Source organism: Emys orbicularis, chromosome 7 (genome assembly GCF_028017835.1).
Source record: "Emys orbicularis isolate rEmyOrb1 chromosome 7, rEmyOrb1.hap1, whole genome shotgun sequence".
NCBI classification, from domain to species: Eukaryota; Metazoa; Chordata; order Testudines; family Emydidae; genus Emys; species Emys orbicularis.
The window spans coordinates 125,253,549-125,271,958 of NC_088689.1; the positions used below are offsets into that span (position 1 = coordinate 125,253,549).

Sequence of the window (18,410 nt, forward strand, 5' to 3'; positions counted from 1 at the left end):
GTGATAATGAGGGTTTTACATTTCAGAAATAATTGTATACGTGAACACCAAATGCATTTCACTGTGTGTGTGTGTGTGTGTGGGGGGGGAATCCTTGTAAGCAAAACAAAATAAGAAAATACACTGAGTTCCTCCCAGAATGATCTTATAACACAAGCGCTTCAAATAATGGAAGGGGGGAAGTGTGTGTGTTGGGGAGTGTAGGGTCTTCGGTGGCTGGGCAGTCTAGTGGCTAGATTTCTAGTCTTTTAGTCTGTAAGGCCAGAACGGGTGATAGGGGGACCTGGGCCCTGCTTCTCTACCGGGTCCCAGCCCAGGGCCCTGGCTAGATCAACCCCTTAACCAGGGAGGGATGGGTCTCCCTGCGGGGAGTTAAGACCCACTTCCCAGAGCTACTTCTCTTTAGTTTGGGGCGTTGCCCCACCTAGTCAGTTGCCCTCGGTGCTAAGGCTTATTTGCCACCTCCTCCTGGCAGGGTGGCCCTTACTTGCCTCCAGTGGGCTGCGCTTGCTGGCATGTCGTTGATCCATCCCTTCAGGCAGGCAGACAGACAGACAGAGGTCCTGCCTTCTTGACAGTCAGCCCCTTTCTGAGCCAGGCTCCCTTCTTTTCTCACCCACTCCAGGTCTGGCATGGGCCACAGCTAGCTGAACCCAAAGGTGGTGTTTAACCCCCGCCATGCCAAATAGCAGATTCTCTGTTCCCTCACAGGAGGTATCAGTATTAAAGCATTTATACTATTTGTCATTGTTCCATATATTATCTGTCGATCCCTGTTGTTGTTGTCATAATCATTTTCAATTAAAAGTAAAATTGTAGTGTGTGTGTTTTCAAGAGTGGTGGTTTTAATGTTCGGAAAAGTAAAGCTGTTTTCTTGTGTATGGAGAAAATATTCTGGCAGGACTTTGGATGAAATCACCTGCGTCGATGGAAAGCTACGTTTAATCAATAAAAGGAGATCCACAGATATGGCCGGATACGTTTACGGAATAATTTTTGCAGAGTATGAAGCAATAAGCAGAGCTTGATAAAATGCCTCATCTTTTGCCTCTGTTATTAATCGTTCTCAAAAGCCATTCTTTATGGACATGCTAGAAAGCCATCAAGATTGCTGTTACAGACCATAGCATTGGAAAGGCATCTTCCTCCTGTTGTGATGACTGGAAAAGAGTTTCCTGACTCGGCTTGATCTTCCACTTTCCAGCGAGGGCATCCTTGAGACCTGGCTTTGTTTAACTCACTGGAGGCATGGATAGCTGACAGGGCATTTCAGACTTCACTGAGTGAATGAATGGCCCATGTGAGAAAAGTTTTGTGAATCGAAACCTTGCGTGGCACTGAGTATTTCAATGTTTGCACGTTCTACCATATCCCTCTGACAAGCCAAAGGCATTCTGGAAAGGAATTAGTAGCAGCATTTTCCAAGTTAGGCTGAAAATCCCAAACTCAACAGTTTTAATAGAACTGGAAGTCTGCAAAATTATGTTCCGTGAGCTCTGGCTTCACAGCAGTCCACTGGATGAGCTGCCAGGGTATTTGGGACCCTGGAAGCCCCAGCCCATAGAATCATAGAATATCAGGGTTGGAAGGGACCTCAGGAGGTCATCTAGTCCAACCCCCTGCTCAAAGCAGGACCAGTCCCCAACTAAATCATCCCAGCCAGGGCTTTGTCAAGCCTGACCGTAAAAACTTCTAAGGAAGGAGATTCCACCACCTCCCTAGGTAACCAATTCCAGTGCTTCACCACCCTCCTAATGAAAAAGTGTTTCCTAATATCCAACCTAAAGCTCCCCAACTGCAACTTGAGACCATTACTCCTTGTTCTGTCATCTGGTACCACTGAGAACAGTCTAGATCCATCCTCTTTGGAACCCATCAACCAGACTGCTGTGGATCTGGGGAGGTGGACAAGCTGCCAGGAACATATGTAGGTTTCCATAGACGCCTGCCTGGTCTCGGCAAAAGTTTAATTGCAATTAACACATTCCCACAAAGCATTCGATTTTGACAAATCAGCGATTTTAATTTCTGATCAACCCTACTCTTGTGTCATAGCCCAGTGCCTTAACCATAAGACCAAGCTTCCTCTCCATTAATCCACGGGTATGTTTTTATCAAAAGAGGCTATATCCTTATTCAGTTACGGACTGCTCAGCTTTACCTCTGAAAGAACTACTTCTGCTGTGGTCAGCAACCCTGTTTCTTTGTGATTGGAGTCTTTAGCCACCACAAAATATTTTACGTTTAACAATTTCTTACCCTGCACTAGTAACTTGAAATGTGTCCATTGTCTTTAGAAATACATTTTTGCTCTATATTGCATAAAAGCCTTTATTTCCTTTTTGAAAGTGATGTGGCGTTACCATTTGTAACGTGAACATCTGTTGTGGAGGAAACAGGGAGGATGACAGAAGCATGATACTGGGAGATCCAGACCCATGAAGAAAACAAGACCGCAACACCAAGGGAAAAAGTAATTTGTTAGGAAGTTTAGTAAACTTTATGTGCAATGTTGTTGTTTTTTCACTGCCTTAAATGGATTGTTGGATTTATGTGTCATAGTAATAGCTTAATCGATTAACTTGATTTTTTACGAGTGGATCAATGTTTCAGCACTGAAAAGAGAATGTTATTACATGGCTTTTAATATGGCAAAGACGTAGCTCTGGGTCACAGTAGAGTGGAGGAATGAGAAATGGTCATAATCCAAGAAAATCTGACTGTTTTTGCTAAAATAATCAATAATGAACTAGTTCACAGTGACGTTTACATTGTCGTCATAAACCTTTTTTTGACAATTTGTTATTCTAGTGCAGGGGTCGGCAACCTTTCAGAAGTGGGGTGCCGAGTCTTCATTTATTCACTCTGATTTAAGGTTTCGCGTGCCAGTCATACATATTAACGTTTTTAGAAGGTCTCTTTCCATAAGTCTATAATATATAACTAAACTATTGTTGTATGTAAAGTAAATACGGTTTTTAAAATGTTTAAGAAGCTTCTTTTAAAATTAAATTAAAATGCAGAGCCCCCCGGATCGGTGGCCAGGACCCGGGCAGTGTGAGTGCCACTGAAAATCAGCTCGCGTGCTGCCTTTGGCACGCGTGCCATAGGTTGCCTCCCCCTGTTCTAGTGGAATACATTAATACTGTATTAAAGTTCCTACAAGCTCATCCCTCCTGGACACTTGGCAGGGATAGCAGGCTGTTAATGTTTGGAGACAAATTTAGAATTCCATTCCTATCGCCTGAGAACAGGGAGAGCTATTGTGTCCTGTGTTTAATTTCACACTTCCTAGCAGCAATACCTTCACATGGAGGCTCCTCTTGATGTAATTACAGTTTCTAAAGCTCTTGATCCATTGAACAATGGAAAAGATTTGCCAGGTTGATTTGTCTAGCTCAAGACTGTTCAACTTAGCATTCGGATCTCTGATTGACCATTCTTCTAGATACTGTACTTGTGCGGCCCAGTAATGTAATTTTAAATTAAGAACATAAGAACATAAGAAAGGCCATACTGGGTCAGACCAAAGGTCCATCTAGCCCAGTATCTGTCTACCGACAGTGGCCAATGCCAGGTGCCCCAGAGGGAGTGAACCTAACAGGCAATGATCAAGTGATCTCTCTCCTGCCATCCATCTCCATCCTCTGACGAACAGAGGCTAGGGACACCATTCTTACCCATCCTGGCTAATAGCCATTTATGGACTTAGCCACCATGAATTTATCCAGTCCCCTTTTAAACATTGTTATAGTCCTAGCCTTCACAACCTCCTCAGGTAAGGAGTTCCACAAGTTGACTGTGCGCTGCGTGAAGAAGAACTTCCTTTTATTTGTTTTAAACCTGCTGCCTATTAATTTCATTTGGTGACCCCTCCATTATGGAGGTTGAAGTGTCCCATTACTGTGTGTTTAAATTTGCACCTTTTGAAGCTAATGGGATAGGATCAGGACTTTAAATTGTTTCCAGATTTTCACAGCAAGCCTTGTTGCTGGTTTTATTTTAATCACTAGCACAGACCAGAACATTGTTTTCCTCTTCTCCCACTTCCACCTCTCTTTCTCCACCCTCCCACCCCTGAAAATTCTGTTTTTTGGCAAAAAATCAAAAAGTGAAAGGTTTCCTTCTTTCTTGCTCTGGGGATCACATGATCACAGTGTGTCATGGGAGATATAGTCCAGCCAGAGAGCCCAGCCCTTGGAGGAGAAGGGAGTCATGAAGCTCCTGAGCTGTAACTCTTCTGAGGCTCTGTGGGGACATTTGCTAATTGAAATTTTTGGGGGGTTGGATATTGGTTAGGCAGGCCAAGGTTTGAGATGGAGCTGAAAAAACGAAAAACAGCTCAGACTCAGATAATACTGGCACGTATTTCTTCCCTCCCTCCACCCTCCCGCCCCCCCATTTTCTGGAAGAATTGTATGCTATATTTGAGCAAAGAATAACAGATTTTGAAAATATTTTCCCATCTCTGTTTTGGAAAATGAGTTCTTTGGCATATTGTTAGGTTGGGGCTCGTTCTGCTAAAGCTTAGTAATGCCTTCTGTCTCCCCCAGCTGATCTGGCTTTTGCAGCTCTCACATTATATCCTAGTTTTAGAACATACGGTAACTTCTGTCAGGAGACGCACAGACGTGTGGAGCTAATTCTCGCAAACAGGTCGTTCATGTTAACTCAAAGACTAAAGCTATTTTTTTTTTTCAGCCTAATTTTTTTTCCTTTTGCATCTATTGCCTTCCAGACCCTGTCTGGATAACAGTCTCTTTTCCAGACAAGCAAGGGAAGTAAACTCTACTGGCTGCTTTGGATCAAAACAAAGAAAATGGAACAATCCCGCCACCAGGTTTGCTTCATGCTGAAGACTTGCTTGAGCTCTGGGGAAAACATTACAAATTAGATATCTGCGAAAAATGCTATGCATGCATGGCTGGCTCTGATACAGTCTGTTTTTTCTGGAAAGGTATTATCAGAAGCTACGGGCTAGTAGTGAAATGTTCATGTATCTTAGGATGTGTTCATTGGTGGCCTGGTTAATGATGGGGTCAGAGTGAAATGCTCAGCTAGAATTCTGTACAGTCTCACATGGAATGAGACTACGTACTGGACTACGATATTGCAAAGATTTCATTCTGCACTCACTTTTGATGTGTAGGAGTTTTTATTAAACTCGCATAGCAACATCAGCAACTCTTGCCACTACTGACTATTTCATACTAATTGATTTTTCTTGTTAGACTGTATGGTAACAAATATCCCCTCTACAGCTGTGCCTTTGTGTGTCAGACAAAATGTATTCAAATGAGAAGTGGTCCTGCATTTCAAAGTTCAGATCTGGATATTAATTTCCTCAAAGTTTGGGAGGAGCATGGGTTTCTGATTCCGGCTTTTGACTTGAGGATATCTCCAGTAGGAAATCCCTACTTGGCATCAAGTTGATTTAGGCCTATGGCCTGATTGCAGTAGGATCTTCTACAGTAATTGTCAGGGGTATAGCCCAATTCAAGTTGTAAACAATTCCGGAGGATCTTATAGTACGTCAGTCTCTCACAGCTGTCTACTGAACTTTGTAATGTGCGTGTAGCTCTTTCTGATTCCATATTATGACTTGTCCTAGATACTTTCATTTCAATCCCAGCAGGCCCCTTTTTCTCACCTCTGCTCACCTCGTTCTTTGGTGTCAATTACAGCCAGAGTTTGAAAGCCTAGCGCGTACACACACACACACACACACCTCTCTCTCTCTCTCACACTCTCTCTCTCTCTCTCACACACACACACACCACCCCTCCTGAGTGTTTGATGTGGATTCTTCAAAGAGAGAAAGGAAAAAAGAAACCGAGCCAAATGCAGGCAACCTGCAACATTTTTCAAGAATTGGTATGAGGGAGAAAAAGGTAGCTGAATGCCACTGAAAGCCATTAAAATAAACGACATAGTTAACCTCACAACCCTTGTGATGATTTTTATGTCCAGATAATTTAAGCTCTCCTCAGGGAAAACCTCCCCGGGTACTACTGAAAACTCGGCTCCACTTTACATCGGAGTGTCTCAAGGTGTAACAAATGTAGGTTACTTCTTCTGTGATACATGTGCCATGAGCCCATAGTGTGGGTATCTCTCCATTCATGCCATGCAGGTAGGGGATGGCCAGTCCAGAGGCACCATCCCCTCTGCTTCACAGGAGATCTTACTTCAGTTCTCTGTCTCTTGCTGGGACAACTGCAGCTACCACCTTTTCTGCAGGAGCACCATCTTTATTCACCATCACTGGAGCTCCAGAGCTATATGGAGCTACGGGAGGCCCCAAATGCCCTTTCTAGTCTACCTCACTCATTCCCCCGATGTAGGATCAATTTGCGTGGAAATCTCCTGCCACCTGGTGTGGTGACTTTGTAGCCAGGATGAGTGAAAACCGGACCAGAGGCAACGCTGTACTGGATGCTTGTGCCATGCTTCAGGAGCCCATCCGCCAATACCGGGCACAGAGGAACCCAGCCAATTCCAGCTAAGAAGGAGAATCCCAGGGCAAGATGTAGGAGACCATCAATCTATTCCAGACGTCTCTACCTTTTCTTTGGGGAGGTCCTCCATCCAGAGTCCATGTCTTGGATCAGCTGCCTCCTTTCTCTCTAACGAGGAGGATCCTTTCTGTCATCCACCTCTTCCCCCTCTCCAAGAAGTTACCAATTAAGGGTCCCATCCATTTCCCATTGTCTCCCCTTCCCCCACCCTGGTTCCCTGGCTACTTCCATTAGTTTTTTTTACTGGGACGTCTTCTCGGCCTTCTGGGACAAAAATACTCCTTCCTGTTTTCAGAAAATAACTCTGAGGAGGAGGGAGGACAGGACCCAGACTCTGATTCGTCTCCTTCCCCTTGCTGCCCCTGCTTGCTCTTCCAATGACCCCAGAATTCTGGTGTGAATGTGTCTCCCATCCAACTTGGGGTTCTGTACAGGGGCAAGGGGGATTTAGTGCAATGAAGTGCCTCCGTGTCTGAGACCACCTGGCACTCAACCTACACATTCTCTTAGACTCTACCACCTGGACTTGGTTGATGTGGTCTTCGAGGGGCTGATGTCCTATCTTAGCAGTCCTAACGCCTAGTTAAATCTTATGGTCTTGATTAGTTCCACCCTTCCACCCATTTCTCTTCTGCAGTCCCTCTGCCACTGCTTCTGTTCAGATCCTTGCTCTTCTCCATTTTCTCTTTTCCTGCCGCAATGTGGTTGCTGTTAGTAGACCCATCACACGTACTGTTGGAACCCACGCTCCAGCATGCCCTGGCAGATAATATATGGAGATATACCTATCTCATAGAACTGGAAGGGACCCCGAAAGGTCATCGAGTCCAGCCCCCTGCCTTGACTAGCAGGACCAAGTACTGCCCCAAATCCCCAAGTGGCCCCCTCAAGGATTGAACTCACAACCCTGGGTTTAGCAGGCCAATGCTCAAACATGAAAAGGCATGGCCAAATACTGAGGTTAGGGAGTGCCGGGGAGGTTAGCTGCAGTTTTTATCTAACTCTGAAAGCAATGTAGTGGGGATGGGCCACCCAGAGATCAGAACAGGGGCTGATTGTGAGAAGCCCGGGTTTTCGATTGGCTGACCTGTATCATACATACTGGAAATGCCTCTGAAAACAGCTAGGATGAGAAATGTGTGTATCCAGACCCCTTAGATTGTCAAGCCAGTCGTGGCAACATTTATGCTTTTCTACTGCTTATCTTGAAAGAGTGTGTGTTGTCTGGTGCTTTGAACCTGACTTTTTAAACTTTGGCTAGATATTGAACAAATCCTTACTGTGCATAGTATAAGGTGGAACCCATTCTAAATGCAGTGCAGGGATGTAAAAGTGCATACGATAGATTTACTGTGGATTTATGAACTGTTAAAGAGTATTTCTGAAACAGCAAATGCTGAATTACTATTCTAGTGCTGGGTCATTCACCCGTACATGCCTTACAGGTTAAGAGAGATACCAAAATATACTGTGCCAAGAAAACTATTGCCTGTTCTTGATTTTGAACAGCGTTGAAAAGTTTTGAGTGAATAGGTTTCCTTCAGATTCACAAACGACACCTAAAATAATATTTATAAAAAGTTCTGTTAGTAATAAAGTAACAAGTGTTATTCATTCTCCAGTCAAAAATTATGATCTACGCTGAAGTGCTCTCTGCTGATTCAGCAGCTGTTGTGCTGTTGCAGACTTAACTGTGCCTCATCAAAGTTGAGTTTTATTACTGCAGAGGTAGTTGATTCTGTTAACTTTGTGCTGTTCTATGGAGTGCAGCTCTGTGGCTTATTATAGTTTTCATCCATAGCAAATGCACCATGGGAGATCATGAGCTAAAAGGATTTTGCAGTGGAACTTTTTTAAATAAAAAGAGTAAACATTGGGGGGGGAAATTGTATGATTAGTTAATTTTTCCCCAGGGAAAGGTAAGTAGGTCATTTAAATTAAACTGATTGTAGCTATATATGTATTAAGATGTATAGTAAGGGAGGCATGTAGGCTCTGGTCCTACGGTTCACCTGTTCCAAGCATGCCTCCTGTGCTCACACACAGCCTGCCTGAATGTTTGAGCCTATGGGATCAAGACCTTATTTGGCTCATGGCGTTTCCAACAGAGAACCAATATGAACTCACAGGTCCGGGCCTATTGCCAATTTACTCTAGTCCAGGGGTAGGCAACCTCTGGCACGCGTGCCAAAGGCGCCACGCGAGCTGATTTTCAGTGGCAGTCTCACTGCCTGGGTCTTGGCCACCGGTCCGGTGGGCTCTGCATTTTAATTTAATTTTAAATGAAGCTTCTTAAACATTTTAAAAACCTTATTTACTTTACATACAATAGTTTAGTTATATATTATAGACTTATAGAAAGAGACCTTCTAAAAACGTTAAAATGTATTCCTGGCACACGAAACCTTAAATTAGAGTGAATAAATGAAGACTCGGCACACCACATCTGAAAGGTTGCCAGCCCCTGCTCTAGTCCATATGGCTACTGAAGCAAACACCTGCAATGATAGGTGATGATATGGGTTCACTGGTTTGTTTTCATCAATCTGGGGTTTGGGCAGGATTTTGTTTGTGCATTGCAGCCAAGATCTTACTTTAGCACTTTAAGAAACAAACATGGAGGCAATCAAATCAGATCCCTGTCAAGTTGTGTTAAATGTAAAGCCAACTCCCTCAGCAGGGTTCAGATAAATATTTCTGTATTTATCCAAGGAATAAAAGACTGGTTTAAGTTTTCTTGCACTAATAAAATGTAGCAGCAAATAGTTTACCAAAATACAGTGGATTTATATGATGCCTTTACTTTGTGGGTGGCTGACAAAAAGAACACAAATTATATAGACTTTAGGAAGCTACATTCAGGTGGCAGGTCTTTCACTCCATGATCTTACTTAGGCTTTTGCAAACGGATGATGAAAGCAAGTGAGCCAGTGTATCAGACGCACCTCTTACTTTGACCTCAGAGGATACTCTAAATTAGGAAAGTAGAAAGGCACTGTTAGATTTATTTGATTCTTCTTTTGCTTAAAAATAACCAGTGGTGGTATATTTCATTTCTCTTGTCTCCATCTCTCTCTTTCTCTCTCTCCCTCATGACAAATGGCTGTTAGAACAGTGTTAAGCTATGACCTTAAAGCCACATCAGTAACAAAACTCTGGGCTGGCAGATGTGACATACTTGACTTACGTAAATCACTCTCTTTTGTCATTGCTGGCATATGACCAGTGCGTGTTCTAATTATTGAATGGCTTTTATAGCCCCATTATTTATAATCACTTTTGGTTAGCAGCTGGAAGCCCAGGATGGAGTAGAATGAAATGATATAGCACAAAATATTATCATTTGTCTAACAGCTACTGGGATTAGGAACATTTGATGATGATATGTTTAGGAGCATTTAGCCCTCATTCTGGGTCTTGAGATGGGTTGCTGCTTAGTGGACCTTGCCATGAGAATGATTGCATTCATAGGTACAGAAGCGGAATAGAAATTCCTGCAAATATTAACAAAATATTTGTCCATCACAAACAACCTTAGCTCTAGAATACAGGCAAAATCCACTATTAGTATGTCCCCACCATCAGTTGATGGTGATTTCCATTTATTATTTGCGTTGTGATAATGGCCTGGGACCCTACTCATGGTTCAGGATCCTATCTTGGTGAAGGTGCTGTACAAACCCATTAAAAAAAAACAACAACGGTCCCTGCCCTTCCAATTTCTCTTCTCTTCCCCCTTCCCACCCTCCCTCTTTATAAACCAGTTTGACTAATACCTTCATCCTGGAAACCCAAAATGTAAACTTTGCCTCTTGTAAAAGTTTGCTTTCCCTCTCAATATAGCCATTAGGCTGCGAGAGAGAGTTTTAATCTAGATGACTTCATTGCACTGTTATCCTTGTAGTAAGGCCTTTTAACCTCAGCTTGCTTCATGGCACTGTTATTTTGAAACTGCCTTTGTGTGACCGCAGGAAATCCTCTTGCTCTAGAGCTTCTTAAAAAAGAAATCTCGCTAAAGAGTGGAATTGTGTTGTGATATACGGATGAAATATGGACTTGTCTAGTTCAGAGCCATTAACCCAGGGGTGGCTAACCTGAGCCTGAGAAGGAGCCCGAATTTACCAACGTACATTGCCAAAGAGCCATAGTAATATATCAGCAGCCCTCCATCAGCGGTCCCAGCGCCTCCCGCCCACTGGCAGCCCTGCTGATTAGCACCTCCCCCTCCCTCCCTCCCTGCACCTCCCGATCAGCTGTTTTCGTGGCGTGCAGGAGGCTCGGGGGGGGGGGAGGAGTGAGGGCATAGCAGGCTCAAGGGAGGGGGCGGGAAGGGGTGAGTGGGGGCAGGGCCTGGGGCAGAGCCAGGGGTTGAGCAGTGAGCACCCCCTGGCACATTAGAAAGTTGGCGCCTGTAACTCCAGCCCCGGAGTCGGAGCCTATACAAGGAGCCGCATAGTAACTTCTGAAGAGCCGCACGTGGCTCCGGAGCCACAGGTTGGCCACCCCTGCATTAACCAGTGTGAAACAGCAATCAGTAGTCATTATGTTCCTGCTTAAAAATTAATTGAGAATATGAACTAGCATGTAAACCTGTTTATGTGAGGTACATAATGTAGGTCAGAGACAGGAAATCAGGTTTGAAAGAAACGTGTTTAAAAGCAAACACTATAGTGGATAGATAGCAGCACAGACAGGACACAGACAGACAAACACACAAGTTAATTTATTGTTGCTGGGAACAAACGAGACTGAGCAATATTATTCCACCCACTGAGTTATTTTCTGTTTCACTGTTTGGGTTTGTTTTTCTCACTGAACGACTATCATTTGGCTTCCAAAGTGTAACAGCATTGGAAAGAAAACCATTGAACTCTGGATTTGCAAGAACATGAGTAACCAAACAAAACCCAAGATGACACGTAACCCAAGTTTCCTTTGTTTAGTTCAAAGTTCAGGAAAACCTATTTTAAAAAAAAAAAAAAAATCCCAGACCCTTGAGTTGAGTAGAAACTCAAATTTCAAAATGTATATTAGGTGACAGCTTTCGGAAAGGTTTCAGAATGGTAGCCGTGTTAGTCTGTATCAGCAAAAACAACGAGGAGTCCTTGTTGCACCTTAGAGACTAATACATTTATTTGGGCATAAGCTTTCGTGGGATAGAACCCACTTCATCAGCTTCCTGAAAGGAAAAACAACAATCTGAGAGATTCACAGCATGCTGGGGAGCTAGTCAAAAAATGAAGGAAATTGCAAACCCTCCCCTCCATTTTAAAATTAATTTTTTTTCTCATTTTTGCAATACATTCTTAAATCTTTTGGGTCAGTTTAGTCACGTGGTGACATTTTAAAATTCAAAATTCATTTTTGAAAATGGCTTATTTCTGATCCTGAATATAAGATATTACAAATGAAAATTTTAAATACATTTCAGTATAATTTTGGATAAAAAGAAATTACAAAGACGTCAACATTTGGAAAAAAGGTATTTCTATGGAAAAAAATCATTCCAAAACTTTGACAAATTCTAGAAGGATGGTATCCTGCATGAATTATAAGTTATATAGTTAGGAAGTCCTAGCCCAGCAGGGCCTTGACTACTGCAACACAAATAACTGAATACATAATGCATGTCAGAAGACAACTTATATTTTTTTTAATGCATGCAGTTCGCAGCGTTAATTTCCTCAATGGAATACTTTCTTACATTATATGCAAAATACGTTTGGGATGTTTGTTTCTTGCTTATTCATAACCTTGTTTAACATTGACTTGTGAGGGGAAAATAAAGACTAGCTGTTGAATTAAAAGATGAAAAATTCAGTGATTCATCCTTTCAGGGTATGCCATCCTTTGACTCCTGCAAAATCTGCCTTTAGCAGTAAGAGAAGGAAATATCCCTTACTATCAAATACGCAGAATTGAGAAGGTCACTTCTGGAGGTTGAATTGCCACAGTGAAAAGTTAGCCACCTCCAAGTAAGCAATCCCACAGGAAATCACTTTTAACTTCATAGTGACTGGAAACTATTTGTTAGAAAATTGGGTGGTGATCCACTGCTCGACATAGTGAGGGATGTTCCCAGAACCAGTAAGGAAAGTATAATGATACAATGTTCTCTTCATTAGTTTGGGCTTATTTATTTTAGGTGCTTCTATAATGAACATGTTTGATCTTTGCTGACAGTGAGATGGAAATAAATAAATGAATATATGATAAAGCAGTGTATAAAAATGTTTAAAACCAAAATATGGTACTAATTCAGTAACCTGCTGGAAGCTCATTAGTGGGAACTCAACAGAATTAATAACAATGGCTGCTTTCCACCTCCGAGAGCAGTTGTTAATACCACAATTCTCTGATAGAGTAGAGCTCCTTACAACTGTAGAGGAGATGGTTGTTTCTAAATTGTGTTTCATAATCAGATTTAACTACAATACATTAAGTTCCTGCCAGTCTGTGAATGACTATATTATTAGAAAGTTTATACTTGTATTGATTTATAGCTGTGTGTAAGCAAAAAAGCCATATCTGATTCATATTCCTTATAAATGTGGTGTGCTGACTCTACAGAATTTTCCTTGCTGTAATATCTCAGCTGCTTCCACCTTTTTAAAAACCATCAATGTTGTTTGGAGAAGATCATATGAAATTGTTTGTTTTATTGAAAGAATTCTATTTAGAGTTTTAAAAACTATTCTGATAATAACAATTCTGTTATAAAACTTTATGGAACGACATTATGCCTATAGGATATTCCCATCTCCCCTGCTCATTCAACTGCAATGAGACATAGGGACATTTTCTAAAAGAAAATTTCTGGGTTTTGACTCAAAATGACTTTTCATTTAGAAATTTAAATGATAATCAAATAAAACACAGGCCTAAATTGAAATAAAATGTTTTGATTGACCTGGACTGAATGTTTTTGTTTTGAATATCAGTCAACCAACATTTTCAAGATTTTAATTCTTTATGCGGATTCGGGATGGGATACTTTTTCCTGGGACTGGAAAGTCATTTCCTGCCCAGCTCTAACTGCTACTGCCTGAATGAGCACCTCTTAGCTGTGCACAGCAAGAAATAGATTTTCTTTCTTTTCATTTCTCTGTGTAGCTGGGAATAGAGCGGGTTAGGAACTTCCCATCAACATTTTTTTTTTGAGAGAGAGAGAATTTTTTTTCTGTTCTATGTAGGTTTTTATTCCTTGTTCATCACCATAGTCTCTGCGCTCCTTCCAGTAACATATTAAACATTGTGACTTGACAACTGTCCCATGGTGTTGGTTCTCTCATCCTCTTCCCAGAGAGAGAAGCGTGTGCACTGGAGTGTCTTGTTTTGGTAATGTATTGGGGGTTATTTGTAGCTTTTTAAAAAATAGCTGTTTTCTCTTTGCAGGAAGTAGACTGAACAAAGATCTGAGGCATTATCTCAACCAGAGGTTTCAGAAAGGATCTCCAGATCACGAGCTGCAGCAGACAATTAGAGATAACCTTTATCGCCATGCTGTGCCTTGTAAGTAATGAAAAATTTCCCCAGTGGAGTTCATGTGATAAAATTAAATCCTTTTGGTGGTAAACTTTAAGTGGTGCTGTGCACTGCTATAGGGGAGACCTGATTTACGACTATGGGGCTCTTGTGTTGGTGACAGCGGAGAAGATGATATGCCTGGTTCTGTGGATTGGCTGAGATAAGGTGCAAAGTGGATGGTAGTTCCAGAATGGATTGTGATGGGAAAAGGTTTGAAAATAAATTTACAGTTGATGGGAAAGGAAGTGAGATGGTGGGGAATGAGTGAGGAAAAGAGCGGGTTTGGTAGTGAAACCACTTCATCCTGGGGTTCTGATTTGCTGGTTCCATCATGTAGCAGCTATTTATATAGCATTTACAGGTTGGTTAATGCCTTACATAAAGCTTGGATAAACACTTCATGTAGAAACAGTTCTGTTAACATCAGATAGTCTGTGGGTCTCTCCCCCCTTCCGCCCCCCCCCCCCCCCCCGGTTGTTATATTGCTTGAATAAGAACGGGATCTTTCTTTCTTCAAATTGATTTGCTCCTGATGCTTATCTGACTTGTGCAATTGTAAACCTTTTTATGACATCATTGCTTGTTGCTGTAGAAATGGGATGATGTCACTAATGGGGGATCATCCTGAATTGAAGGAGGAAATAAGCAACTGGAAAAGACAAACTCTTTAGAAACAAACCTCCCTTTTCATGCAATTGTCAATCTGGATGAAAAAAGAAAGGCTTTGTTAAAAAAAAAAAAAAAAAAGCTAATTGAAAACTCTTTCCCCCCCTCAGTTCAGAAAGGTATTTTTTGCTCATTAAAGATTCAGGAGAAGTGTATAATAAATTACCTGAATCTTTGCTCCAAGCTCAAACTGAACCTGGCCTTTTTGGAGTTTGGGGAATGCCCCCCATGTGTCACTGCTTTGCACTTCCTGCCTTCACTCGGGGACCATATTACAGCCAAAGATGCTCCCCATCAATCTGAATACACTCAGGGCACACTGGAAAGGTAATGGCAGCTCTCCTAAGGGGTGTGGTTAAAATTTAAGCAAACATCTAAATCTTGAAGTATTTAAATGAGTTGCCAAACATTTTGAGGCTTACCCATCTTTACAGGAATAGCAGCTGATTTACCTACTGCAGAGACTTACTGAAATATTGAGTGATAGTGGTTATCAAAAAGTCGACACTTGCCAACAGTTCCCATGTAATGGTAGCTGGGATAACATGCCCATTTCCTTCTCAAGGGCTATATATGAAATACTTGGCTGGAATAGTGGATACCATTGTGTGGCAACTGTTTGACACACTTTGACTCCTTTAATGACAATAGTTGTGTATCACCAGTTTGAAAACTGGGTGACTGGGCAACAAAATGGCAGATGAAATTTAATGTTGATAAATGCAAAGTAATGCACATCGGAAAGCATAATCCCAACTATACATATAAATTGATGGGGTCTAAATTAGCTGTGACCACTCAAGAAAGAGATCTTGGAGTCATTGTGGATAGTTCTCTGAAAACATCCACTCAGTGTGCCGCGGCAGTCAAAAAAATAACAGAATGCTGGGAATAATTAAGAAAGGGATAGATCAGGGGTCGGCAACCTCTGGCACGTGGCTCGCCAGGGTAAGCACCCTGGCGGGCCGGGCCAGTTTGTTTACCTGCCGCGTCGGCAGGTTCGGCCGATCGCGGTTCCCACTGGCCGCGGTTCACCATCCCAGGCCAATGGGGGTGGCGGGAAGCCGCAGCCAGCACATCCCTCGCCCGCACTGCTTCCCGCAGCCCCCATTGGCCTGGGACAGCGAACCGTGGCCAGTGGGAGCCGCGATTGGCCGAACCTGCCGACGTGGCAGGTAAACAAACTGGCCTGGCCCGCCAGGGTGCTAACCCTGGTGAGCTGCGTGACAGAGGTTGCCCACCCCTGGGATAGATAATAGGACAGAAAATATCATATTGCCTCTATGTAAATACATGGTATGCCCACATCTTGAATACTGTGTGCAGATGTGGTCACCTCACCTCAAAAAAGATATATTGGAATTGGAAAAGGTTCAGAAAAGGCGACAAAAATGATTAGGGGTATGGAATGGCTTCCGTATGAGGAGAGATGAATAAGACTGGGACTTTTCAGCTTGGAAAAGAGACGGCTAAGGGGAGATATGATTAAATCATGACTGGTGTAGAGAAAGTAGATAAGGAAGTGTTGTTTACTACTACTCATAACACAAGAACTAAGGGTCACCAAATGAAATTAATAGGCAGCAGATTTAAAACAAATAAAAGAAGTATTTCTTCACACAACGCACAGTCAACCTGTGGAACTCCTTGCCAGAGGATGTTGTGAAGGCCAAGACTATAACAGGGTTCAAAAAAGAACTAGATAAATTCATGGAGGATAGGTCCATCAATGGCTATTAGCCATGATGGGCAGGAATGGTGTCCCTACCCTCTGTTTCCCAGAAGCTGGGAATGAGTGACAGGGGGTGGATCACTTGATGATCACCTGTTCTGTTCATTCCCTCTGGGGCACCTGGCACTGGCCACTGTCGGAAGACAGGATACTGGGCTAGATGGACCCTTGGTCTGACCCAGAAGGGCCATTCTTAATTCTTATGGCTGCATTAGTCTTATTTCATCAGTGGAAAGGAGGGACTGAAGTACTCTTTGAAATGCCATGCATAGGCATAATGAATAAACACTGATCCTATTGAACACTTCCCTTTTCCAGTTTGTCAATCCAAAATGTGATTAGTCTTTACGCTTGTAACTTGCCTGGCTGCAGTTTTTAAAGGACGACTGAACAAGATGCCTTCTAGGAATGTGAATGAATGCAATTTTAGGCTCAGTGGCTAGAGAGTCCTGATGCTAATATCCTTCTGCCCATGTATTTCTTTTGACTTCTATTCCAGTTTCCGACACAGCACATACAGAAAATGTGCAGAAGTTCTGTTGAAGCATTTTCTGTGTTGCCAAGGTTACGTTTTGAAATGCTTTCTGTTGATTTGTTTCTCAGATTTATTGAACTTGACTGTGAGTTAAACTGCTTGAATGTAAACTTGCCATGCTTTGTTTTAGAATTGGGGTAGCAGGGAGGGAAGGGATAGAGCGATTTCTGCCTTTTAAAAATAACAGGGAGAGAGATGTTTTGTTCTGGCGTTAATGAGAACATCTGTAATCATGTTCCAATTATGTAACAAATAGAAAAATCTGCAAAGGAGAGGTTATTTATTGTGTACCCCTGTCCTTGCAGAGCTATACATCGGGTAACAGTTTATTTTTCCTCTGTGTGCTGCGGAAAGGAGATGAGTCTGTCTTTTGATATGACGTTTAACATGTACATGTGTGAATTTGAATGAACCTGCGCTATGCGTGGTGGTTTGGGATGCTTTTACAGGTCTAGAGATTAATCCAGTTGCATACTCGTATACTTTTATTCCTTGGTACATGTGACCAGTAAATCCAGAGCTCTGGACCCATCTCTAGTGCTAATGGATTATGAAGTCTTGTATTTTGAAAATGGAATTCCCCGCTGATTATCTGGTAAACATGCTACAAGCACACAAGGTCACTCAGACTGAGCATGCTTGGACTGCTTGCTGCTTGTTGTTGCTAGTATCAGGAATACATGAAGTGATGATTGATTGATGTTCAATGGAGAAGGAGGTGTAAACTGGCTCTTTCCCCTGAGTCCTAGGAGGTTAATACCAAACCCTTGTGGTTCAGCTGTTCTTAGGCTGCAAGTTATGCTCTAAAGGAAAAATGATGGGCTTTTATTTACCACGTTGCTTGTCAAACAGCTCTTGAAACTACTGCAGATTTTTCGGGTTACAAACCACCCAACAAAACTAAATGAAAGGCTTTGTCTTCAGTAGGAGAAAAGGTGTGGTTTTGAATGAGCATTGCCTGTCCTGCGGATCAGTATTGTCTCACTGTTTCCTTGTACTTCCCCATCTGCCTGTATCCATCTGTTGTCTCTTGTTTTGTACTTAAATGGTCAGTTCTTTGGGACAGGAACTGTCTGTCTGTTCTGTGTGTATACAGTGCCGAGCACCCTGGGGTCCTGGGCCATGACTGCGGCTCCTTGGGTGAGACAGATAATCCTAGTAAGTCGAGTCAGTTAATTTGAGGTAAAACCCTAGTCAAGACCAGGCAGTTGTAGTTTCCACATAAGTTAGCAGGTTGAGCTAAATCCTATGGGGAAGACTAGTCTTTAATTCAACCTGCTACTCTTGTGAAAACTACGTACTGTCTCATCTTCCCCAGGACTGTAGTTAGCTAACTCCGGGTAAGACCACACCTCTTTTCCGTATGAAGACACAGGGACAGAGGAGCAGAGAGGTGCAGCAAATGACCCACTGAGCATAGGGGCTACTTTGT

The 18,410-nt window shown here is 42.5% G+C and overlaps 1 protein-coding gene across 1 annotated transcript in view; it reads left to right on the forward strand.

The window, feature by feature from the left end:
- MAGI1 (membrane associated guanylate kinase, WW and PDZ domain containing 1) overlaps positions 1-18,410 on the forward strand; it is a 496,147-nt gene that overhangs the window by 248,787 nt on the left and 228,950 nt on the right. Inside the window, exon 2 of the mRNA XM_065408270.1 lies at positions 13,914-14,030. Coding sequence (XP_065264342.1) covers positions 13,914-14,030 — 117 coding nt within the window. The remainder of the gene's footprint in view (positions 1-13,913; positions 14,031-18,410) is intronic.